At 51.6% G+C, this 24682-nt stretch overlaps 8 protein-coding genes across 10 annotated transcripts; 6 read left to right on the plus strand and 2 right to left on the minus strand.

Annotated features, from left to right (window-relative positions):
* Positions 1-836: 836 nt before the first annotated feature.
* On the plus strand, positions 837-3614 carry EDC3. Of its 2 annotated transcripts, XM_046084628.1 has the most exons (3): positions 837-1101; positions 1166-2932; positions 3003-3614. In XM_046084628.1, the coding sequence occupies exons 1-3, from the start codon at positions 987-989 to the stop codon at positions 3248-3250; spliced, it is 2130 nt and encodes a 709-aa protein (XP_045940591.1). In that variant the 5' UTR covers positions 837-986; the 3' UTR covers positions 3251-3614. The 2 variants fall into 2 exon arrangements, with proteins under 2 accessions (XP_045940591.1, XP_045940592.1); XM_046084629.1 differs by having other exon boundaries at positions 1166-3614.
* Positions 3615-3658: 44 nt separating this feature from the next.
* On the plus strand, positions 3659-5638 carry cyp8 (PPIL2 family peptidylprolyl isomerase; the record flags this gene model as incomplete). Its single annotated transcript, XM_046084630.1, has 4 exons — positions 3659-3730; positions 3798-3833; positions 3879-5071; positions 5131-5638. 4 exons carry the CDS (start codon positions 3659-3661, stop codon positions 5636-5638), a joined length of 1809 nt encoding a protein of 602 aa, XP_045940593.1.
* A 305-nt stretch (positions 5639-5943) lies between these two features.
* Positions 5944-9222, plus strand: ptcG. 2 transcript variants are annotated; one of them, XM_046084631.1, is made up of 2 exons: positions 5944-7938; positions 8005-9222. In XM_046084631.1, exons 1-2 carry the CDS (start codon positions 6700-6702, stop codon positions 8449-8451), a joined length of 1686 nt encoding a protein of 561 aa, XP_045940594.1. In that variant the 5' UTR covers positions 5944-6699; the 3' UTR covers positions 8452-9222. The 2 variants fall into 2 exon arrangements, with proteins under 2 accessions (XP_045940594.1, XP_045940595.1); XM_046084632.1 differs by having other exon boundaries at positions 5944-6078; positions 6502-9222.
* Positions 9223-9793: 571 nt separating this feature from the next.
* On the minus strand, positions 9794-11198 carry LDX57_002994 (mitochondrial 54S ribosomal protein mL67). Its single transcript, XM_046084633.1, has 2 exons — positions 10760-11198; positions 9794-10691 (listed from the first exon to the last, which is right to left on the minus strand). The coding sequence occupies exons 1-2, from the start codon at positions 11036-11038 to the stop codon at positions 9939-9941; spliced, it is 1032 nt and encodes a 343-aa protein (XP_045940596.1). The 5' UTR covers positions 11039-11198; the 3' UTR covers positions 9794-9938.
* A 236-nt stretch (positions 11199-11434) lies between these two features.
* Positions 11435-13350, plus strand: LDX57_002995 (putative UV radiation resistance protein (UVRAG); the record flags this gene model as incomplete). Its single annotated transcript, XM_046084634.1, has 2 exons — positions 11435-11512; positions 11581-13350. The coding sequence occupies 2 exons, from the start codon at positions 11435-11437 to the stop codon at positions 13348-13350; spliced, it is 1848 nt and encodes a 615-aa protein (XP_045940597.1).
* An 896-nt stretch (positions 13351-14246) lies between these two features.
* ARO80 (Zn(II)2Cys6 transcription factor domain-containing protein) lies at positions 14247-17778 on the plus strand (the record flags this gene model as incomplete). The annotated part of the gene is made up of 6 exons (XM_046084635.1): positions 14247-14442; positions 14536-15460; positions 15511-16496; positions 16552-16599; positions 16655-16950; positions 17002-17778. The coding sequence occupies 6 exons, from the start codon at positions 14247-14249 to the stop codon at positions 17776-17778; spliced, it is 3228 nt and encodes a 1075-aa protein (XP_045940598.1).
* A 1977-nt stretch (positions 17779-19755) lies between these two features.
* On the minus strand, positions 19756-20641 carry LDX57_002997 (uncharacterized protein; the record flags this gene model as incomplete). Its single annotated transcript, XM_046084636.1, has 3 exons — positions 19756-20115; positions 20169-20292; positions 20352-20641. The coding sequence occupies 3 exons, from the start codon at positions 20639-20641 to the stop codon at positions 19756-19758; spliced, it is 774 nt and encodes a 257-aa protein (XP_045940599.1).
* A 1732-nt stretch (positions 20642-22373) lies between these two features.
* On the plus strand, positions 22374-23672 carry LDX57_002998 (pepsin-like aspartic protease; the record flags this gene model as incomplete). The annotated part of the gene is made up of 3 exons (XM_046084637.1): positions 22374-22696; positions 22748-23274; positions 23335-23672. 3 exons carry the CDS (start codon positions 22374-22376, stop codon positions 23670-23672), a joined length of 1188 nt encoding a protein of 395 aa, XP_045940600.1.
* Between the last annotated feature and the right edge of the window lie 1010 nt (positions 23673-24682).

Consider the following 24682-nt stretch of genomic DNA (forward strand, 5'->3'; position numbering starts at 1 on the left):
ATCTTAATTTTTACTTGTCGAGTGGTTGGCGCAGCCGCTGGATTTGGACGCAGGTGTACTGCAAAGGATTGAAGGGGCATAGAATAGCTTCCCCAAAGCCTTGATTCAGAATGCGCAAGAAGCCTGGAGGGTATAATTATTTCAGACAGGTCTGGATTTCAATGTCGCCAAGTTTCTATCTATATTGTATCACAGATAACCAACCAAGAAACTATATCTCAATGCTAGTGCGGTATATCCTGAGGAAGTGAAGGGGTACGACGAAATCACTGAGTGAAATTTGTAGTTAAATTGATGTCTGTTGTGCAATAACTAGGTGGTGAGGGTCTGACTTCTGATAAAGGAGCTCAGCTAGAGTTATCTGCAATTGAAATTGAGCTGCGTGACATGGGGAGTGTCGGACTGGGTTGGTATCGAGACCCCTTTTGTCACTTAGGCTTCTTTATTAAGTATATCACACATGCTGGTTGAACGAGATCTGGTATGGTGTACGCCGTCAATGTTCTGCCTTCCTTCAAAATCAGTTCTCGGATAGACTTTCTAGTCTGATATATATCTTTCTATCCAGAACTTGATGCTTGGTCAGTCAATAGTCCAGTCACGCTTTTCTGTCCATATTTTATGAATTGGCACATATATTCACCGGAGATCTCAGAAGAGTGAATAGGAGATGATAAGAGTATAGTCAGTAGTCCAAGAAACTGAATTCTCCGATAATCTTTAGTTTCGTAGTAGCAGGTGCACCTCAGGCGCTAAGGCCGCCCCACATGAACAGATCTTATCGATAGGCGGTATCACACGTGACGGGAGCGGAAGCTGCAGCTGCACTCTTTCTGTCTTTCCATTGAAAGCTGACAATTCACTTTTGCGACACAAGACGAGTCCTGTCCTCCCCTCTACCTCGCTTCTCGCCCTTTCCCCTTTCCCAACCTCATAGGATGAGCATCCGATGTTGACCACTTGATTTCGATGCACCGTTGTTCATCATGGCGTCCCAATTTATTGGCTACAATGTTCTCGTGACCCTGAAAGCACCGCCGGATGCAACCGTCCAGGGAGAAGTGGCCGATGTCATAGGCCAGCGCTTGATGCTGCGAAATGGTAAGCATGAAAATCCGGCTTGGCGTCACTCAACGCAGCGCCCCTCTAATCAGTAAATTTTTAGTGAAACTGTCGTGGAATCACCAAGTGCTCCCTAGCTATTTTATCGATGCGACCGACATCGCGGACCTTTCTCTCGGATCTGCCGTCAAGGGTCAATCGCAAAATCTGCCTGCAGCCAAAGGAGACCGAAGCACAACCCAGGCTGCACCCGCGACGCAACAGCAGTTCGTTGACCCCGCTATCCTGAGCTTCTCCAAACCTCCCTCCAAACCAATTAGTCGCACTCTTGAACCGGAGAATCGACCGCTTCAGCCCAGCTTGCCGAACGAACCAACCGTGCAGCAGCCTCGTCCACCTCAAGTCGCACACGCTCAACCAGCTGCGGTATTGACGGAACCATTCAGCAGCTTGGAGTTAAATGTGGACGGCAAGACCGGCAGTGGAGGCATACCACAGGTGGAGGAGCGTCGCGAATCTGTCTATGGTTCGAGAGACGAATTGACACCGCTGCAAACACCGAGTCAATATGCGGCAAAGCGCAGTCGACGAACCGGGCAGAAGAAGACTCGACAGGGAGGATATCCGAACGCGGTCAATGAGCACGATGGGGCCTCGAACACGAACCCGAAGACTCGAGGCTGGCGTCAAACTGCCTTCGTTGAACCATCTGACCCGCACCTGATTAACTCTCCACAACCGCACGCAGAGAAAGAGGGAACTCTCAATGGACGGCGTCGCAAGAAGAAGAACCGCGGCTCCTACGTCGAAGACCCCAGCGGATGGGCGACAGAAGATGCCACTGACATCCAAGAATTGGGGGAGTTCGATTTCCAGAGCAACCTTTCGAAGTTCGATAAGCGGAGGGTGTTTGAAGAAATTAGGAACGATGACACAACGGCAGACGAAGCTCGATTGGTCAGCTTCAATAGAAGGGTCCCAAAGCCAGGCACCAATGGTGGCAAGAACCTGCACTGGACGGAGAACGTCCTGGACAGCCCTCAAGAAAGTGAAAACGAAGCAAGTGAACACGAGCCTAGTGATGCAAAACTGAGCAGTGGAACCTACTCGGGACGTGAGTTGTCAAAGGCACGAGGACAAACTTCTCGAAAGGGCAGTGCTTTGCTGGGTCAGCCGCTCGTTCCGCCACAACTCAATACTATCGGACGTGGTCAACTCAGTTCTTCTCGCACTACAAGTCCACGCCCGAATAAAACCCCCGTTTCAGCATCTCCGATAGGCGGGCCTGGTGCTTCAGGTGTTTCCTTGCGTCTTACTACAACCAACAGAAGTTGCCCGACTGTGAGCCCTTTACAGACCCTTGAGGTCGAGCAAATTGCCGTTACGGAACTCGGTTTAACCGAAGATATGATCACGGAAAATGCTGGAAGAGGCATCGCAGAAGCTGCTGTTGGCCTCCTTACGAATGACGCAGCTGCGCCTACGATCTTGGTTCTCACGGGCAATCATCGCACTGGGGCAAGAGCAATTTCTGCCGCTCGCCATCTCCGCAACAGAGGCCACCGTGTAACTGCATGCATGCTTGGAATTGAGCATGAAAATGAGCTGTTGGAGAGCTGTCGTAAACAGCTCGACGTCTTCAAGAAGATCGGTGGGCGAGTGCTGAGATGGGAAGACTTGTCGGCTCGACTGTCAACCTCGGATTTCAGCCCGGACTTGGTAGTGGATGCCTTGTTTGGCGTTCACATAGCCTTTGACGACCTGCGTACCGACGATCAGGCCACTGCTTTCGAAATGATTTCCTGGACCAATCGAAGCAATCTCGAGGTTCTTTCTGTCGATGTGCCTTCGGGGCTATCGGCTTCTAGTGGTAAGAACCCGCAAAACAATGGTGATAAACCAACTTTTATCCTTCTTTTTGCTAACGGAATTCTTGATAGGTGAGGTAACTATCGTGGAAGGGGGTCGACTATGCGTCAATTCCAAATCTGTTGTCTGCCTTGGAGCACCCAAGACCGGCGTGGTGCAAGCTTTGGTTTTGGGCGAAGGACTCTCCTGGAACCTTTCAGTGGCAGATATAGGTGTACCGCAGATTGTATGGAGAAAATACGGTACTCGCCGGCGACATGGAATCGACTTTGGGAACCGCTGGGTGGTCCCTCTGCGTTTCCAGGCATCCACTGCTTGAGATCACCTCATAGCCACCTGACGACTGAATGACTTGAATAAAAGGGAACGAAGGAAAACGCCCATCATGGTCGATACGGCCTATGGCTTGCATTGGAGGGGATAGAGCTGGAGGCACTCTTGCTGCTGCTCTTAATTCTGGAATGGCATTAGCTACGGGGGGAATAGGACTTCTGAAAATGGAGCACGCTGTACAGTATGTAGTTATATCTTATGCTTATTGATGTAGCCTGTTTCAGCCACTGGACAGTTTCAGGTCATTGACTCCTACCAGTGGGCTCTTTTCCAAGTATTTGTATCTGAGGTGTACGTACTAGGTATACATTGGGTGTAAACTGATAACGTAGATACTGTAATGTTACAAATTGCCTAACCCGAAACGGCTAGCCTGATCCCGGCGCAATACATCATGCTTTTGCGGCGGCATCTCGTTGCGAAGCCAAACCCAGCATCTTTGCTGCCCTCGCAACAATGGGAAAAGGTCAGTGCCTTGCATCTTATAGTACTATGTCCCTCTAATTACCAGACTAACGTGAAATCTTCTATAGGAACGGATAAACTCTATGTACGCAAGACCTCCGCGAGTCCTCACATAAACGCCCCTCCAAAAACTGACCGCGAACCTATAGATCACCCATTCGGAATGGGCATCGGAGGATGCTTTTTCGGCCAACGCAGGCGCGGGGGTCGGAAGGGCCAGACGAGGCGGAGCTGAGGGTGCGTTCAAGCGCCTTCCCTTCAAGTTCTGCTCTCTCTCCCTGCAGCCATTTTCGCATCCCGTCTGCACCCCGTCCGGCACCGTCTTCGACCTGACCAACATTCTCCCCTGGATTAAGAAGCATGGCACGAATCCAGTGGATGGCAGCCCGCTCAAGAGCGCTGATTTGATCAAGTTGCACATCCCGAAGAACGAGTCGGGGGAGTTCGTCGACCCAGTCACGTACAAGGTCTTGACCGATAACACGCATATCGTCGCTTTGCGGAATACCGGGAATGTGTTCGCATGGGATACCGTGGAGCGGTTGAATATCAAGGGGAAGTTGTGGCGCGACTTGGTCACGGACGAGGAGTTCACTCGGAAGGATATCATCACGCTACAGGACCCGCAGAATATCGAGTCGAGGAACATGAGTACATTTAATTATCTAAAGGACGGCGAGACCGATATACCTGGGCGGGATGAACAGCAAGAAAATGTCAATGCCAACGCGCTGGGAAGCTCTGCGAAAATCCTCAAGGCGAAGGAGGCGGTGGCTAAGGCGCGTTCGGAAAGGGCTCAGCGGACGGGTTCTGCTGCTCTATCCCAGACCAAAGCGGACGGCTCCGTCGGTTCTGCATCCCAGAAGAAGGCGGCCGCACAGCAATCTGGGAAGCCGGTGCCGTACAATGCGGCCAAGCATACCACTGGTCTGGCTGCCGCTTCGTTCACCAGCACGGGAATGACGCCACACACGTCCGGTGAACTTGCTCTGCTATCAGACGAGGAATACATGCTGAAGAGAGGTCGGGTCAAACAGAAGGGCTACGCTCGGATCTCAACGACATCTGGCGATTTGAACTTGGAGCTCCACACCGAGTATGCGCCAAAGGCTGTGTGGAACTTCATCAAACTGGCCAAGAAGGGCTACTACAAGGATGTTACTTTCCATCGCAATATCAAAGGCTTCATGATTCAAGGTGGAGATCCCACGGGCACTGGACGAGGGGGCGAGAGTATCTGGGGGAAATACTTCAGCGATGAATTCGAGGGCCCTCTCAAACACGACTCCCGCGGCACCCTCAGCATGGCTAACAAGGGTAAAAATACCAACAGTAGTCAATTGTGAGTTCTACGCTCTCCCATGACTCTATTCATGCCGTGCTGGTGCTGACTCTCATAAGTTTCATTGCCTACCGTGCACTTCCCCATCTGAATCACAAGCACACCATTTTCGGAAACATCATCGACGATCCGACACCGTCAGCGCCCACGCTTAACAGTCTAGAAACCCACCCCGTCAACCAATCGACCAACCGACCTACGCCGGACATTAAGATCAAAGACGTCACGGTTTTCGTGGACCCATTTGAGGAGTTCTTGAAGCAGAAGCAGGCAGAGGAGGCAGCAGGGAAGGCAGGACCAGACCCCGCGGAAGAAGAAGAGAATGCTCGACGTGCAGAAGACGACCACATTACCTGGACGGGGAAACGAGTTCGGGGAGCTGGGTCGACGACCACAGAAGATAGCTCCGGCGGAGGCGTGGGCAAGTACTTGAAGGCTGCGCTGAACAACCAAGCCGGTCAAGAAGAGGACGAGATTGTTGAATTTGTGGATGATTCCGAGCCTGAACCCTTGCGAAAGAAATTGAAGGGAAGGGGAGGGTTTGGTGATTTCAGCTCCTGGGATTAGTTACTAGTGGGAGGATTCTGCATTATGATGGGTCAGGTCTGACGACAAAAGAACAAGGAAGAAGCAAGGACTATATATCAATCTATAGTACAATTTCGATCCACTCGATCTACTCGATCTACTCGACATGTTCATGGTTCCGGTGAAGCCGAGTAATGTCCGCCTCAAGGTAATCTCCGGTTGGGCTCCACCGGCAGTTCTGGGCAGATTCCGCGTTTCCGGCATTCGTTGGGTCGACCGCCCGCCTTGCTTAGTTAGCCGCTGCCCCGAGGGAAGCACCTGACTTGCTCTCCCCAGCATCATTGAACTACTTACAACGACCACTTGCTATTAATATCTCCTCCCCCCCATTCCTGCCTTGGGGTTGTTTAATTTCGCATCGCCCCCCCCTTCCTTTAGACGATCTTCCAAGTGTGATTCTATCGACCACCCGTGTCTCCGTGAGTGCCTTTGATGACCTCCTTATTCAAACCTCTGGCCATTCGGTGGCTTAGCACCCTGTCATTTCCATAGGCGCGCAGTGGGGTTGGTCATGAAATGCTCAGGGTTGCCTGTTACGAAGTGACAGATCAGCCTGAGCCTGACACACGATGATTTGTGATGGTCTCCCGAGCCTCGTGCTGGGCTCTTGTTAGCATATACTATGTCTTTTGATTGATTTCCTTTGCTTTGGTTTACAATTAATAAAGAGAGCGCCGGATTCGAGGTACTTCGGCCGCTGTCGTTGGACCCCCTCGCCATCCGTCATCTGATAGCATTGCTACACAGAAATCATCTGAGATCCATGCTGGCCATGATTAATTTATACAAGATCGGCAGCTTGTTCTAGTCCGCTCATGTACTGACAGTTTACATCTTCACAGCTTCATTCCTTCGCTTCCGCCGCAAGTCCTTCCCTTGGTTAATCTGCGGTAACTCTCATTCGCCGCCGCCGCCGCCGACTCCCTCGTGTCACTTTGTCTTGACCTATCCTTCTTTCCCCCTCAAACCCCGCGCCGACAATCAAGCTGGCAGGGAACAAGCGGAGAAGTTTTTCTAGCCAGGGTGGGTTACTGAACAGAATGTTCAGTGGCTCCTCGAGCCCACCCAAAGAGAGACTAGATACCATCCCCCACTCGACCGCCATAGACACACCTTCTAAGGGCACGGTGACCGAAGAAGCCGGCGTAGCGCAGAAGAAATTCTCTCCTCCCGGTGGATTCTTTACACGACGAACGAGCGAAGACCAAGCCCCTGCTGCCGAGAAGAAGCGCCGGAGTAGCACGGTTACCAAAGCGGCCACTTTCTTCTCGAACGCTAAGAATTCATTAAGTCTGAGCAGTAGTCCTCGCGAAAGTTCCCTCGCCAACTACAATCCTCGTCCCGCGTCAACGCTGCAATCAGCCGGGAATATGGATCCCGCCTTGAACGTTCCCCAGGGCTCATTGAATAATTCGGCCGGTGAATCGCTGCCGACTCTTCTTTCATCATTCAAGGTTGGCGTCACCGAAGATCGGAATCGAAAATGTCGTCGGACCATGGAGGATACGCATGCGTACCTCTACAATTTCCTGGGATCGCCTTCACCCTCGACTCCGGCCAAGTCCGGGGCCAACGATGGGGGCGACGTTTCTCCGACCGCCGAGGACAACACCAGCGTTGTCGAGACCGATAACGGTTATTTCGCGATCTTCGATGGTCACGCGGGCACTTTCGCCGCCGAGTGGTGTGGAAAGAAGCTCCATCTGATCCTCGAAGAGGCCATGCGAAAAAATCCCAACACGCCGGTCCCGGAACTTCTCGATCACACATTTACCGCCGCTGATCAACAATTAGAGAAGTTGCCTGTGAAGAACAGCGGGTGTACTGCCGTTATTGCGCTTTTGAGATGGGAAGACAGAGTCTCGGGCACGAATCCGGTGACGAATTCTGCCAGCAAAGACGATAGCAATTCGGAAGCGGGGGATACTCCCACGCAGCTGACCACCACCGGTGGTGGATCGTTCCCGAAGTCGCAAGGCAAAGCCCAGCGTCATCGTATATTGTACACAGCTAATGTTGGAGATGCGCGTGCCATTCTGTCTCGCAACGGGAGAGCGCTGCGGTTGTCCTATGACCATAAAGGTAGCGACGAGAATGAGGGCAAGCGGATAGCTCACGCTGGAGGTTTAATACTCAACAACCGGGTTAATGGTGTCCTTGCGGTAACCAGAGCCTTGGGTGATGCGTATCTCAAAGATCTAGTCACCGGGCACCCGTACACAACAGAAACGGTGATCCAGCCGGATTCCGATGAGTTTATCATTTTAGCATGTGATGGGGTGAGTTAATTGCTCTTGCATCTTTCCACCGCGATGGCCACCATAGCTAACGTTCGATTTCAACAGTTGTGGGATGTATGCAGCGACCAGGAAGCCGTAGACCTTATTCGGAACGTCCCCGATGCGCAGGAAGCATCGAAAATACTCGTTGACCATGCTCTATCGCGATTCAGCACCGACAACCTATCGTGTATGGTGATTCGATTTGACACTGAGCGTGTGAAAAGCGTCGCCAACCGAGTCGTCGAGCCCATCGGCGTTGACGGCGACCCGCCTACGAATGTGGAACGCGGCGTGAGCGAAGCCGAGAAGATCGTCGAGGGAGCACGAAAGAGCATGGCCAACGCAGGGATATCAGACGACCCGGAGACCGCCGAAAAGGTCAACGAAGAAATACTACAGAAGATGTCGGACGATGAATCTGGGCCCGAGCTTTCAGTGAACGAGCACAGTGACACGCCTATAGTAAAGCCGGCGGACAGCTCGCAAGGGTCCAAATCTACCAACAAATGATTTTTTGCTATCTTTTAAACGAAAGCTGTTCGATGTGATATTGGCATTATCTTTTCATCGGAAAGGAAGATAGAGACTTTGCGAGATTCATTTCTGTATTCAGACAATGAAGTTATTTTCTCCTATTTCGCACGCTGCTATTTCCTTTTCCATTTCCCCGTCCTTTAATCGGTTACTTCTTTTCTTTTTCTCATCTCAGATTTGTTGACATGGATACTGGGCCTTATTGTATCAAAGGATTTATTTGACTTTCCACTGCGTTGATATGGTATTCTGCACAAGGGGGTCTACTGCAACACAGATATGTACTTCTTATCTACTTACTCATAGTACGCGCTTTTTATTTAATCATGCGATTTTCTTTCCTTCCGAGATTACTTGCATTATCTGTGTCCCAACCCCCTTTATGAAACGGAATAGGCTAACGAGATGCAGCTCTTTCGGTGCTCACTACCTGTAGTCATTGTTCTCGACCCATTTCCAATGATCAGTTTGTACTTAGCTGGCCAGCCTCAATCAATGTTTTTGGTTTCTGGTGTATGTTTTGAACATGATCTATTAACTATCTAGGTAACCACGTCGTCATTAACCATGTCTATGTATTCAATTGACGTAAGATCGATCCATATGCGCGTCATATTTGCTTTTTACTTCCAGAAGGGACAGCCTGTCATCTCGAGTCTAACTGGTGTATGAGGTAGGCCTGCGTTTCATAAACAAAGTTTGGACCTGTTCAATCTTGCGTCAACCTTGTTACCTACATATGCTCACTTGATTGATGCGGAGAACTTCTCCACTTACTGTCTAGATATAGCAAGAGCCAAATATTGGATATCTTAAGTAACAATGGTACAGTAGATGTACTCAAGTAGACGAAGAGTGCAGAAATGTTTCCAACTAGTTATAAGCTGATTGGCAAGCAGGTAGAGAGGGACCGTATGTCTTTTTTTCTCTTGAATGTACTAATCTAAATTGTTCGTTGGTACGGTTCTGCGACGTCGTTTGTTTGTCTATTCCTATTCCTATTTGTTTCCTGCTATAGTGTGCTTGGATTAAATGTGCTTGGGTAAGGGGTTGGGTGGCTTGACGCTTAGCATTGATTAAATTGGGGTTGTGGATTGCATCCTCTTCGCCAGTATCTTGGATACCTACTCTAGGGGCTAGGGGTGGGATGGGAATAGGTGAAGGGGAGGAAGAGTGTAGGTGAATAACTGGTTAGATTTCAGTTGTTATCTGGTCTTTGGGAGTTCAATGTATAGGCACTGTTCTCGGATTTACGTAGCTATATCGTCAATTGTCGATATACTATGGTATATCTACATGTTACGAATTCTAGGCAGCTGTCTGCTAAACGCCAATTCATTCCAGAACACAAAGAAAGCTAAGTATCTAAAAGTACAAATTTGTATAATGCGATACATAAACACACATTTCTCGAACAGAAATATCCACAGTATCTATACCACCCCGTTCACAGACCTCAGACTTTAGGCCTGCTTCTCCTTGAAGCCACCCTCGGCCAGGACTTCCTGGTTGATGATGCGCTTCTGGCCGGGCATCACGTGGTCGCGAGTCAACTCCAATTCACCGTGCTGGACGCGATCCGACCAAGTCTCGGCCAGTCGGGCATCGTGGATATCAGTCCAGAGGATCTTGACGCCGTTGTTCTCCAAAGCCCCCGTCTTGTCCTCGATCTCCTCGATCTTGTACTCGACCTGGTTCGTGCTCAGGGCCTGTTCAAAGCTGGCCACGCGCGCGGCCTGCTCCTCGGCCTTGAGCTGCTCCTTCTGGCGGGCCTGTCTCCGACGTCGCCGGGCCGAAGGAGTGAGATAGCCACGCAGGCCACTAGCAAAGCCGTTCTTCATCTCCTCCTCCTGAATCTCCAGGACGGCGGCGATATCGGCAACGCTGGTAGCCTTCTGGTCCATCATGGCACGGGCGCGGTCCTTCTTCTCCATCAACCAGCCGAGCTTGCCCTCGTACTTCTCGTTGAACTCCTTGGCCTTCTCGGGGTCCCGGGGCCGCTTCTGGTCGAGGTACTTCTGATCGATGGTGATCATCTCGCGGGGCGGGGAGAGTTGACGCTGCATGGAGAATTCTCGGAGCAGGTGGTACGCGCGAAGACCGATCTTTGAGTCGTTGAAGTGCACCGAGTAGTACGGAACCCACATATCTTTTCGGAGGGAGGCGGGGACGGTCTTCTTGCCGTGGTAGACGAGTTGACGGAGGACGCTGTTTTTCTAGAACCCACGAACAGATGTTAGCAAAAGCGACGGTCAGAAAACCAGTCGCGAGAGGCAAAGCTCACCTCGAGGTACCGCGTCAACGAATACACCACCTGGTTGGTGCGAATGTTATGATAGACAAAGATGTTCTTGCCATGGGTAATGGCGTTCAGGGCCTTCCGTAGCCGAGTGCCCTCCTTCGACTGATGATCCTTGAAGGCATTGGAGTTCTGTTCACGAGGCTTGCCCTGAATCAGGCTGTGGTTCTCAATCGGCGGACGGCGGGCGACGTTCCAGGTCCCAATCTTGGTCGGGTCCAAGATCTTCTTGTGGAAGGGCTTTGCGGCTTGTTGGGAGGCCATTGCGGCCGGGGAGGTTGCAAGGAACCTCGCTGATTCCTTTCGAAACGAGGATGAATTGAATGAGAAGAGCGAATTCCACTCTATCGCATGGCGATTCCCGGGGGAAGTATGGCGGCAATGGAGCGGAACGGACGACGTGGTGAGGGTGAAAGGTTGACGGTGAGGGCGCGGATCAATTTTTCGACGGAGAGTCGAACGGGTGATTCCGCCCGCGCTCTCCGCTTGCCTTAGCGTCCATGCGGAGCAACCACTTTCTATGGCCTCACCTGCGTTGTTATCCTCACAATTGCTTGCAGCTACAGCTTTGTTATTACCAACGCTGTCTGGGCCTTGCGATCGCCTCTGCTATAATGACTGCTAGATTGTTCGGCCAAGCTTCTCCCTAGCTGTTCTGCGATGTCGCTGACGGTGACCACCACTCAGGTGGATAATGACGCGGGCGGTCGTCGCGAGCGACCCTGGCTATTCCCATCGGTAAATCCAGGCCATACCGTGCTGTCGGGGTCCTACGTGTGCTCGATAACTAATGATGATATTTCCAGAATCGCAGACTTCGTCATCTCCAAGGGATATCTGTCCGCAACCTGGTCGTCACTCCTCCGAACAGGGCTCGTGGCAAGACAATCGACGACGAGGATATCCCCAACTCTCTACAATCGCCCTCTAAGATTCTAGCCCAAGATGCCAACCGTCACTTGCATCACTCCCGATCATTTACCGACCTCCAATCTACGCCCTCCCGTCGCGAGAACCCCACGCGCAAAGAACAACCCCTGCGATCGTACCGAAGAAACACTCTACTACCATGGAACGATCCCAATCCGCGCACGAGACAGACCAAATTGGAGGATATCACGAAAACTCGAATGGCCGATACGTGGTTTTCCCTTCATTGCGATGGCCACGAAGGTCCCGTGTACGTGAGCGAGATCGTGGAGAATGCCACGAATCCCAGCTTTCGGGAATTCGACTTGAACATCTGCGGCCCATTGGTGTCTCGATCGGACCAGTTGACCCTGAAACTCTGGACGAAGACGACCGCCATGACAGAATATCTCCTGCTTGTTGAATTGCAACTGCATCTGCAGTCCTTACAGTTTCTGGGGAAGTCGCTGGATAACTTTCACCAACCCTTGCCGGCCAATTCGATACTTTTTCATTTCGCGGATGGCGTCTACACGAGTCTGACAGACCTTCCACCAGTCTGGACGTCGCTGCCCGCGAAGAGTATCCGGCCGCCGGAAGGAGCCGGGCTCTCGACGTCCTCTTACGATGCGCTGATGCGGCTGGCAAACTTGGACGAATGTATTCAGGACGCGTTGTTAACGCGCGAGAAGCTGGAGGCTCAGATCAGCTCCATACTGGAAGAGAACCAGCGAGCGATAGACGTGGTCGGCGAAGCTTCGCGAGCGCGGGAAAAACTCGCTCAGACCAAACACGCCGTCTCGTCCGAGCGGAAACGGCTGCGAATAGCCGTAAACCGCAAAGCAGACCTCATGGCGAGCATTCGAGCGAGAAGGGAGGCCATGGATACGGGACGTCACAGCCAGGAGAAGGCACGTAGTCATTTGCCCGATGCGCAGCAGAAATTGGCCTCCAGTGCCAAATTGCTGGATCAGAACACCGAAGAGGCCAAGGGACAGATCCGCCGGATTGGGGAGGATCTCCTCGCGATCTATCCCATCGAGCCGATTCCCGATAAACCGCTGGCCTTCACCATTGCCGGCGTCCCTCTGCCGAACTCGAATTTTGTCGACATCGACCGGGGCGCCGTGGCCGCCGCGCTGGGATGGACGGCCCACCTCGTCTACATGCTGTCCTTCTACCTCTCGGTGGCCATTCCTTATCCGATCAACCCGAACCTTTCGCACTCGCTGATCCAGGACCCCGTGTCGGCCGCCCTGCCGCAACGAACGTTCCCGCTGTATCCGGTGAACGTGCACTACCGGTTCGAGTACGGAGTGTTCCTCCTGAACAAGGATATCGAGTTTCTCCTGAACAAGCAAGGACTGCGGGTGGTCGACATCCGTCACACCTTGCCCAACCTAAAGTACCTGCTGTATGTGCTGACGGCCGGGACGTCGGAAATTCCCGCCCGCAAGGCCGGGGGAATTCGAGGCCTGCTGCCAGGGCGCCTCACGCCCAGCTCGTCGCGGCGCGGAAGTGAGGATAGCGTTACATACGGCGAGTCAGCTCTAGCCCGAAAGGTACTGGAGCCCATGCCGAAATCCAATGGGGGGATTGCGTTAGACAAGGGGAAGCGAACGGGGTCGGCGTTGGTCGCTGACCCTGCCGCCTTTCCTACGGTCTAGAGATGACAGAGTATTTTTTGAAAAATTATCCCGTTTTTTATTTGTTATCGTTGTTTATTTGTTGGGGTTCTTTCGAAGCTTCCACGCGTTTGGGTTGCGTTGACGAGCGTTTTTGTTTGGTTGCGAGGCGTTCTGGAGAATCGATAGATAAGGGTGTCTTCCTTGACCGACAAGTGTGATGCACTGCTGGTTGAGCTGGCTTGACTTGTTTGGTTCTTTTTTCTTTTCTTTCTAATTTTCTTTCTTCTATAATCAGTTTTTTTATCACTTCTGATTTGTTTTATTTATTGGCTTACTTTCAACCCTGTATATAATTGATTGTTGAGCTGAACAGTGTCTATATTGATTTACTTACTTCTTACCTGCTGCGTGGAAAACAGCCGTCCACGTGGATGGACGCCTCTCAGACCCTCAAAGTGTTCCCAAGTGCCTCCAGTGTCTCCAGTGTCTCCCAGGGATTCCCACCTCTTAGCGGCGAGTCTATTGGGATTACGATTGATAACAGCAATCCAAGTTATCCAACCCGGCACGACGCAAGGGAATTAATTTCCTCGTGCCTCGTTACTACCCCGCATTTCGCTTTGGCTTAGTATCCTTAGGGCTCGCGATTATCCCCAGACCAGACTTCTTTTCTTTCTCATCTCCTCTGCAATCGAATCCGTCCTCTTCGTGACTGTCCGTGGTGGATCATCCACGCCCTTTGCATTACATTGTAACGCCTGCAACACAATTGGCCGAGGGCAAAGGAGAAGAACCCCAAGTTTTCCGTGGCCGAGAAACGCTGCTTTCCCCCCCACCGCTTTTTGTCGCTTTGCATCGGCAAACCCCAAAAAACCCCCCCAGACTCGACTCGAAACCCACTCTGTTGCGCCGGCAGAAGGCGGCTGGACTCGATCATGATGACCGTAGGGGACGACCACGACCAGCAACAGCAACAGAACCCCCTTCGACAATCCCCCGACGACCCTGACGCCAGCCTCTATTCGCAGTCCAGTCAAGGCCCCAAGTCGCCGTCCCTCCAACCCCAACATCGCCGCGGATACCAGGCATGCGACCCGTGCCGTAAACGCAAGGTCAAATGCGATCTTGGCAGTAAGTCATAGTGCTGGCGGATCATGCCATTTCTCCAGGCGTTCCTCCTTTACCCCGGATTGTCTCAGAGCTGATCACCCCCGGACTTTCTAGGCGTTGACAATCCCCGTCCGCCGCCGTGCGTGCGATGCCGCCGCGAAAGTAAGCGATGCGAGTTCTCCGCCACGCGCCGCAAGCGCAAACCCTCCGAGGTGGAGGAGCCCGTCTTCGAGGGCGTCCTTCGTCGCGATAAACGGATGATGGTGGGAGAAGTCGTCTCGAATGGCTCCCCTAGTGATGGCTCCTCGTATACGGCGACCGATCCCACCTCGTACGACAACAATAACAACAGCATCACCAACAGCAGCAACACCGCCGCCACCACCACAACGCAGGCTGCACCCAGTCGCCCGCAGCGCAAGTGGTCCGAGGGATCACCGTCAACCACCAGTCAGGTTCCTCCCTCGACTGCTACCCAGCCGCAGTACCAGCCCAATACCTCGTCGACTACGCATTTCCCCGATGTCAAGAACACCCGGCTTCCTATGTACCCGGTTGGGGACCGACCGTCGGTACCAGGGTTCGGTCTTGAAGGTGGACAGCCGATGATGAATCGCACCGCCGTTGAGTTGCTATCGCCGGCGATCAGCAATAGTCATGATGCGCTGCATCTCCTCTCCGAAGCAGCGGGGCGGACGGAGGACCTTAACCGGCAGAGTCTCGAGAATCGATACGCTGCCCGTCAGTCTGTCTCGTCGTTCAACTCGCCCATCTCGCCTCTAACGCAGGCCGGCACGCCGCGGAGCGCCGGCGGATCATTTTCGCGGCCTCCTCGGTCGGGTGCCATGCCCATGGGCACCTATTACCAGGCCGGTACGTCCGGGACTGATGATACTCAAGCTGCCGATCGCGGCCAGTCCGGTCCCTCGGTCAATCCTCATGACCCCGGCTATCTGGACGCAGTCAAGGCATGGTCACGACTCCGTTTTGTTCGTGCGGGCTGGCTCTCGGTCGAAGAGTCCATGGCCTACGTGGCATAGTACGTTGTTGAGAGCATCTGGCATGACTGGTTTGCTAACCATGGTTTAGTTACTACGAACACCTTGCTCCGCTAAGTCCCATCGTGATTCCGGATTTCTCCCATCCCTCGACACATCGCACAATGCTCACTGACGAGCCGGTCCTTGCCGTCATGATCCTTACCACCGCTTCTCGACACATGAAGCCGAAAGGAGATGGTGCTTATACCCGTGCCTTCTACATCCACGACCGGCTTTGGTCGTACCTTCGTGGTATGATTGAACGGTTATTCTGGGGTCAGGAGAAGTTCGGTGGCAACGGGATGGGTATCAACAAGCCTCGGTCTTTTGATCTGGCTCCCACCCCGGCCATGGTCCATGCCAAAGGAAATCTTAGATCTCTAGGGACCATTGAGGCCTTGCTGATCCTGACGGACTGGCATCCTCGGAACCTGCATTTCCCGCCAGGCGACGACGAGAACGCACTTCTCGACGTCGATGCACAGGCGCATACAATGGAAACTGACGGCGAGAATGGTGCCAACCGATCGTCAAACAACCCGGCGGAAGGTCGACTGGCGTTCCAAAAATGGCTGGAGCCTGCCTGGCGGTCGGATCGGATGTCCTGGATGTTGATGAGCACAGCGCAGGCACTGGCATTTGAGCTGGGTGTTTTTGATCAGAAGAGTGAATCCAAGTCAGCCGGCGAATCCCCGGCGGAGCAGACTCGAAAACGCCGGCTTCGGCGTCTGATTCTTGTGTATATTACCCAGAGCAGTGGGCGATTGGGCATTCCCTCGATGCTTCCGCTGCCGCAGTGGGCTAACGACATTCAACCGACTACCGTGACAGGTGCCAAGGGTGGTGATACAACAGTGGACCGCATGCATGACTGTTGGATCGGGATCTCCAAGATCATGTACCAGAGCAACCAACTGTTGTTTGCGTCCAATGAGCAGACGTCAGAATTGATTCGAAGCGGCCGGTATCGAGACCAGATTGACCGGTTCCAGCCTTTCCTGCGGGAATGGCGGCAGAACATTGACACAATCGATCGTGAGTTTGTATTTGTTTGTGTTGCTGTTTGATGAAAGACTGATGAGGGATTTAGTTGCTCCTGCCATGCGAATGATCTTGATGATTGAATACGAATATACACGTAAGTCGTTTTTCGCAAGATGGGCACTGTCATGAGCTAACGGTCTTGTGTTTAGGATTGTATGTTAATTCTCTTGCACTACAAGCGGTGGTCGACCGCTGGACGACAATGTCGAACGAGGCTGCTCAAGCCCAGGCTCGATCTGGCTCGGGGTCCTCGTCCAGCAATGGATGGTTCCACGTGCTCATGGAGCTTTACCGCGTCAATGAGCAGTACATTCAAGAGGTTGTTGATGCCTCTAGGAAGATTCTACATACGGTTTTGGACGGTCTTGTCCCGGGGGATCATCTCAAACACGCCCCTGTACGCACTTGCTTTCGGATCTTGTCTGGAATGATCTTCATTCTTAAGGTTAGTCGACTTGTCAACGAAGAGAGAAGTTCTTGAGGCTGACTTTTACAGACATTCACGCTGGGCGCAAAAGAGGACGATGTTCGCGTCTCTCTCGATCTTCAAGATCGAACCATGGAGGCTCTGCGCACCAATGTTGTCGACGACGTGCATCTCAGCCATGCTATTGCCCGACTGCTTGAACTGCTTACCACCAGCATTCGCACACGCTTCTTACGATTTGCACCACTGGACCGTGGCGGCGACGGAGAGGCCCAGGACCGCACTGCTTCGGCACCCGTCTCCCGACCGCAGTCACCCCGTCCGCGAGAGGGCCCGCAAGGCCGACGAGACGGTCCGAATCACGGGTGGACATCTGGACAGAACGCGACGCACAATATCGGGTATGCCGACAGTAACGGCCAACAGGCAGGAGGCTCAATGGGATCGGTTCATGACCCGCTGGCGGGGATTCCAGCACAGCCGATCAATTCGTCGAACATCAACGTGTCCTTCATGCCGCCGCCCCCCTCTGTGTATCACAACTACTACGACCCCAATACCACGCCGCCGGCGGGTGGCGATCTGGACAGCTCGAATGTGCCTTCGCAGGCCCTGCACGATAACGCTGGACCGTCAAGCGGGCTTCCCGATTGGTTCGCGCTGCCTCTGGACCAATTCTTCAACAGCTCCACCGCAGTCGTGGACCAAGGCCTAGGAGGCACGGGACCGATGGTCGGCGACTTCGACATGTTGGAGGTGCTCTTGAACGAACAATATGACGGACAAGGCGAGCACCTTGACTCGGCTGGTGGCGGGAATCTCCCTTCACAGTTCCTACAATCATGACCTCGGCCGAACCTCCGTCCGACGACCACTGTCAGCATGTAAGGGCACTCTGTATAACGACGAATCGCGATTAATTTCTATGAAGCAAGCAAAAATACCCTGATGGGAGATCATCACATATCATCTCCTCTTTCCTAGTCTGCCTTTTCTATTATTGGCATTTTAGCACGATTCGTGCCTACACTGTATCGGGATATTACCTTTGAACCTCTATCACCCGGATAGTAGATGGGTCGTCGAGCCTGGGCTGTTTATGTCATTGTATCTGTTGTACTGATAGCCTGATGATGAATGATTATATTTTCAGATCCACAGATCTGTTGTTTCGTGTTCAGTAAATAACATTGTCCATTGGTCGGATTGGTAGTACATACCCGACATTAAAAGTCCGAATGAGCCCCAAGCTGAGGACTCAACGACGTCAGCTATGTTAACCAACAACCAACCACAGCATCAAGTAGTCTAAGAGGTCTATATGAAAAAGCAATCAGACTGACTGTTGTGTATCATTCGAACACAGTCAGACTCAGATCCATCTTGCATATTCTCACAGCTATTCAGTATCCCGGTCAGCAGTTTGACTTTCCGTAAATGTAGATATATACAGGCGAGTAGCTCCCTGATAACACCTTGAGACTGTCCTACAAAAAGAAATACCTTAGCTCCAAACACAGTCAGATAAGGCCCCCCTGTCCAACTCAATCGAGACATATAGAACATTACCCTATAACCTCTCGGTCTTCTCTCTAGAATGCACGCCTAACTACCATTCATAGACGATATAAATACCCTCTTCCGTCTCCTATCCACGGAGAGCCAGATATCATCCATACCCATAAGCAAGCATCGTCACTTCATTTCTAGACTCCACCCCCCTTCCAAAACGAATAGTCATCTAACCCACCATGCGCTACCGCCCTACCCTCGCAGCCTTGCTCGGTCTGACCGCCGTCATCGCGGTAGCTGGACCTGCACCTGCACCTGCACCTGCATTGGACTCCAACAGCGATACTCTTCTCAGATGGACCGGATGCGGCGAAGGGGCCGAAGTATGTATACATACGTTCTTATCGTTATTGTTCCGCTCTATGCTCTCCGCTCTTTTGATCACAGAAGTGGGAGAACTGTCCCCTGTTCCCTAGAGACCCACACCCTATAATAACAATGATGTCTGGTCGCTAAAAGAAAGTATATAGTGCCACGCCGACGCAGAATGTCGATCTCGCTCGGATTGTATCCAACGAGCTGGTCCTGGCGTAAGTCTCTAATTTAATCTCTATGGTAAGGTAGGTAGCATCGCACATTCGCTACCTACCTAGGTTTGGGAAGGACGGGACTTAGTACCCCATCATTGACGGTCCCTACAGTAATTGAAGAGTTTGCTAATCTGTCCTCGGGTAACGATATAGCACCTTGATTGGATCCACTGCGGTCAGGAGAATCATCCTTTTGCTTGTTGGACGGTGAGTATATCTTTTTCTTACCCTTATCTTCCATTTTCCCCTTTCCTTCTCTTCCTTTTACTGGTTATGTATTAGAGAGAGAGGTTAAATTAGTTCAATGGCTGATTTATATGGGGTGGGTGTTCTGCAGTATATACCTTGAATGTTTTTATGAGGGGTTTAAGGGTCGAGAAATGGCGGCAATGGCTGGGTAGGTAGCTACATAGGATGATGGTAGGGATGGTTGGCTCGTGATTATAGGTGAAGGGGTGGTTTTGAAGAAGAAACTGCTAGTTACTGTGGTTGGGGGATTGGTTGGTAGTTATTAGAGAGGGGAGAGTTGAACAGAGTGAGGTCTAATAAAAAAACGAAATAAAAAAGGGTTGCCTGTTCGCTTTGTCCAAAGTAACGGAAAGCTCTCTATCTTCTTTTCTTCTTTCCATTGGTGACATGCAGCGGTATGGTTTCGGGTCTACAATATAAGATATGTAGTAGAGTCATGTTTATCTCTAGACTCTTGGTTTATGATTAGCCCTCACAAACACGCCTGCACGGCATTGACCCTTGCTCTCCCGCTCAGAAGATACCGAAGTAACCTTGCCAATGCATGCGTGGCTTCAAGCCAGTCTTGTTTGAGACACAGATTATAGCCTCGTGTGAATTCGAGATTCAAAATCTCGTTCTCTGAGCACCCCTTTGCATGGACCCTCGAGATCTGGCTCTTTGTAAACCATGCACGAGCGATGTGGAAATGGAAACCATGAAAGCCAACCACAAAGACTTCCTGGTCCTGGATGCCCTCACCACTGCGCTGGACACTAAGGTTCTTGGTAAGCTGACCCAGCATGATACTGACAGTCTCCATCAGTTCACTCCAGCTCTGCTCTTCAAACCACTAAACAGGGTTAGAGCTAGTTGACAGAGTAGAAATGGAACTCATATACATACTCCAGTAAAGCATAGTATTGGTAGGCGCTGGGCCGGTTGTCCCACAGAAGCCGCACCTTCCGCTCTACTGGCATATTGCTTACCACCAATTGTGTATCTGAACGTAAGTCCAGAATGGGTGAAGCTGCAACGGTTAGTAGCGAAGATCTTGTGGTACAACTAATAATCAGAACCAGAGTTTACCGAAGGATAGGCCCCTCCTCTTTGATTCCGGCAAGATTCCAGTATATAGTTTGTATCAATAATCGGATCGTGCTACTTTGTGAACCTACAAAATGTCTGAAATACTCTCTCTCAGACACTTTCCAGCTCTTTCTAGGCAAATTGATGGTCTCGTTGGGCACCAGAGCTCGCGAGATCCCTGTATGGTTGAGCACATTGTCTTCTAGCTCGTCGCGGTAGGAGTATAGGTTATTGAAAAAGGCGTTGAATTTGCAGTCCTCTTCGGGCCAGTGACTTGTTGTCATCTTCATCTGCAGTATCAGATTGTTTGAAGACCCAGGGAATGAGTTCTTGTACATCCTTATCTGTGTTGGAATGTCAGTAAGGGGGACTCGAATAGTGATCAAAGCAAAGCTCACCTTCGCGGTCACGATCACTAGTGTTTGGTATTAGAGAATCGATGCCGATGAGTTCAGAGCAGATTGTCACCGACATATCGCCTCCCGGTGGTCGATTAGATAGCACATAATAGGAGACATATTCCAGTCTGGTTTGATTAGGATACTTTGTCGATGTTAGGCAGACAAAGTGGCTGTCCGTTGGTTGCCTGGTATCACGTGTCGCCACGCAAGGCTTCATCTCTCCCAGATCAATCCCGAATGATCATCTGGGCACTGTCAGGTACCTCGACCGACCTCATCCTCGAACCCTCACCATCAGCGCATGTTCAGGCTATACTCCGTATTGCGGCTAAGCTCTTCTTAATCCGCGATCGACAGCCCGAACTAACTAATGCTAGCCTTAGCCCAATCAGAGGTGGGACTCCTCACGCGGTGACCTGACGTGCTAACAAGAGGCCCATTCAGTACCTTGATTTGCCCGTCATCTTCACATTCATTTGAAAGAGGGGGTCTGAAACCCCAATCAAATATACCTCATACCGAGAGATGGCACGACGAGAAACAACCAAAGGAAGGGGATGCGCGACGTTCCTACGCGGGATAAAATGAGGTGCTTGGGACTATCGACCGACTAGGAGATAAGAGTGTGGGGTCCTGCGCGACGGTCGAAGTTTTACAGTCACATCGTGCATTTTCCACACCGGAGATAAATTGATTTGCCCTGGTAGTCCGTCGGAGAGGTGGATATTAGTCCTGCATAACATTTGAGACGAAGTAACGATACCAAGACACCAATGGAGCGCAGAAACGGCGATCGTCAGGGCCTCCGTCGGGGATGGCACAGGTACCTTGTGACGGTCTCCATTCTTACTGGCTTTCACTGTTATTGATTAATATTGTCCTCATCTTTTCTCATCCGTCTCTTCTATCGTGCAATCCAGCAGGATCGGACCCCCGGTCTGGCCCTCCCCTCTTCACGGCTCCCTCGACCGCCTCGAATGGAGATCGTCAGTCCATCGTCGAATGAGAATTCCCTGACGGTGTGAAAGTCCCTGTCCTAGCCTTCATCGTGCAGGGCTCAGCCGGACATGTCCGTCCATCTATCGGCCGCGGCCAAGAAGTCTTGTCGAGTCTTGTCAAGTCTTGTCCGAAACAAGCAACATGCTACAGACTCCGCCGTAGCATTCGCACATGCAAGTTGCAAGCCCCCCTCCTCAGTCGCTTCAGGGGTACGGTCTTGGGAAGGCTTGTCTCGCCTGTATCGGTCGTCTTTCTTGCGCCATGCGTCGTTGCCCTTGCCTGGTGTTATCTTGGCGCAGGCTGAATGGTGACTATTTCTGAACCGGTCCAGAGCTTGCTTCGTTGAGAGGCGATCTGCAGGTTGGTAAACCGAAAAGAGGAAGACGCGAGGAACTGAGGCATGAACTACTATCACGATGGCTTAGGCGAGAGGGGAGAGAGGATTGTGAGAAAAGCTATATAAGGGAGCCCGATTCCAGCTTCTTTAGGCATTATCATCTCAACTCATCTCATCCTCTAGAGTCGGTGATCTTGAGCTTCTTGGTCCTTTACTTCGGACTTTCTTCATTCACTTTTCTGTTCATACTCTACATTCGCTTGTTTGAACTACCCAGCCACCATCATGGTCGTCTTCAGCAAAGTCACCACTGCGGCCCTCGGCCTTGCGTCTGTGGCCTCAGCGCTGCCCCATGCCCAGCCTCGCAAGGGCTTCACGGTCAACCAGTTGACCCGGCAGACTGCCAACCCCAAAACCCTCAACCTGCCTGCCCAGTATGCCAAGTTCCTGGCCAAGTATGGTGCCACCGTGCCCCAGAGCCTCAAGGATGCTGCGTCCAAGGGCACTGCCGTGACGAAGCCTGAGGAATACGACTCGGAGTACCTGACGCCCGTGGATGTTGGCGGCACCACCCTGAACCTGGACTTTGACACCGGTTCTGCCGACCTGTACGTTTAAACTCCATTTCCTATAACCAAGCAACGTTAACCAGACTACAGCTGGGTCTTCTCATCCGAACTTTCCACCTCCGAACAGTCCGGCCACAGCGTCTACAAACCTTCCTCTAACGCCACCAAGCTGAAAGGCTCCACGTGGGACATCTCCTACGGCGACGGCAGCTCCGCCAGCGGCGACGTCTACAAAGACACCGTGACGGTGGGCGGCGTGACCGCCAAATCGCAGGCCGTCGAAGCCGCCAGCACGATTAGCGAGCAGTTCACCCAGGACAAGAACAACGATGGCCTGCTGGGTCTGGCTTTCAGCTCGATTAACACCGTCGAGCCCAAGGCGCAGACCACCTTCTTCGACACCGTCAAGTCGCAGCTCGACTCGCCCCTCTTCGCCGTCGCCTTGAAGTACCACGCCCCGGGTTCTTACGACTTCGGCTTCATCGACGACAGCAAGTATACCGGCGAGATCACCTACGCTGATGTCGACACCTCCCAGGGTTTCTGGCAGTTCACAGCCGACGGATATGCCGTCGGTGACGGCGCGACCAAGTCCGACTCCATCAGCGCTATTGCTGGTAAGTCTTCCTTCCCCCTCTGCATCCAAACCCAACTAACGCACCGCCAAAAATGAATAGACACCGGAACAACCCTGATCCTTATCGACGACTCCATCGTCTCCGCATACTACAAGCAAGTCACCGGCGCGAAGAACGACTACTCCGCCGGCGGCTACGTCTTCCCCTGCTCGACCGACCTACCCACCTTCACCGTCGTGATCGGCGACTACAAGGCCGTCATCCCCGGTAAGCACATCAACTACGCGCCGGTGACTGAGGGCGGGTCGAGCTGCTTCGGTGGCATTCAGAGTAACTCTGGCCTTGGGTTCTCGATTCTCGGCGACGTGTTCTTGAAGAGTCAGTATGCGGTGTTTGATTCGGAGGGGCCGAGAATTGGGTTTGCGAAGCAGGCTTAAATGAGGGGTTGAGCTAATATTGATTGGGTTGCTGTTGTGAGTTTCATGATGTTGATGTTGATGTTGATAATGTTTGATTTGTATGTCCGATATGTATGTATGCATCTGGGCACTACCTTGGATAAGAGAAGATGATGCAGGGTTATATACTACATTACTATACTAAACCATGCCAGTGCGTTAGTTGGAAAGTTGACGTTGAATGAATTTGAGTACCAAATACCTAGTCCACAATACTCACTCCCTCACCGGAATAAATAAGTACATGGTCTACGAATAGAAACAAAAACAATACACCTTCTTTTCTGAACATGCTAGCTTCCATGGCAGGACGGATACTTCCAAATGAACTCAGTAGGTAGTATTTAGGAGCTTGGCAAAATACAACTCCACATTCAGTGAGTATTCCTACCTAGTTAGTAGACTACTGGACAGAGGGATTAAGGAGAGAGAGGATCCTTGAGAGGTACTGAATATCTCAAGAGTACAGGAAGCCTACCGTACTTTCAGGGATGTGCCTACAACAACAGATATTCATATCATCCTATCTCATGTTGAACCAATCAATACCACGCTATGATAAGATGCCCTAGGATATGTGTTGTATGGAAAAGAAAGGAGATTATCAAATCAAATTACTGTACAACAATGTCCAGCAAAGTCAGGTATCCAAGAAAGAGATGTGATCCGAACACCCACACCCCAGCGCAAACAAACAAACAAGCCCCGTAGATCACATTCCACCAACACCTCATCCACCGTATTTGGATTTGCAATTTCGTTGCAGAATAAACGTGATAGACAGATAAACAAGAGGGAGTCATGTTCAGTTCGAAATCGAAATAGAACTCCCTAGTCCTTTGTACACTCCAATTTGATCCGTCCGTTCGCTGCAAGGCCCAGAACTGAATATATGCCACGAAGAGAAAAAAAGACCAATATGTATCAACCAACCAACAAAGAAAGCCTATCTACTATGTATGCACCTGCAAAGATAAACATATATATCC

The sequence above is a fragment of the Aspergillus melleus genome, assembly GCF_016097325.1.
Source record: "Aspergillus melleus strain CBS 546.65 chromosome Unknown contig2, whole genome shotgun sequence".
Lineage (NCBI taxonomy): Eukaryota > Fungi > Ascomycota > Eurotiomycetes > Eurotiales > Aspergillaceae > Aspergillus > Aspergillus melleus.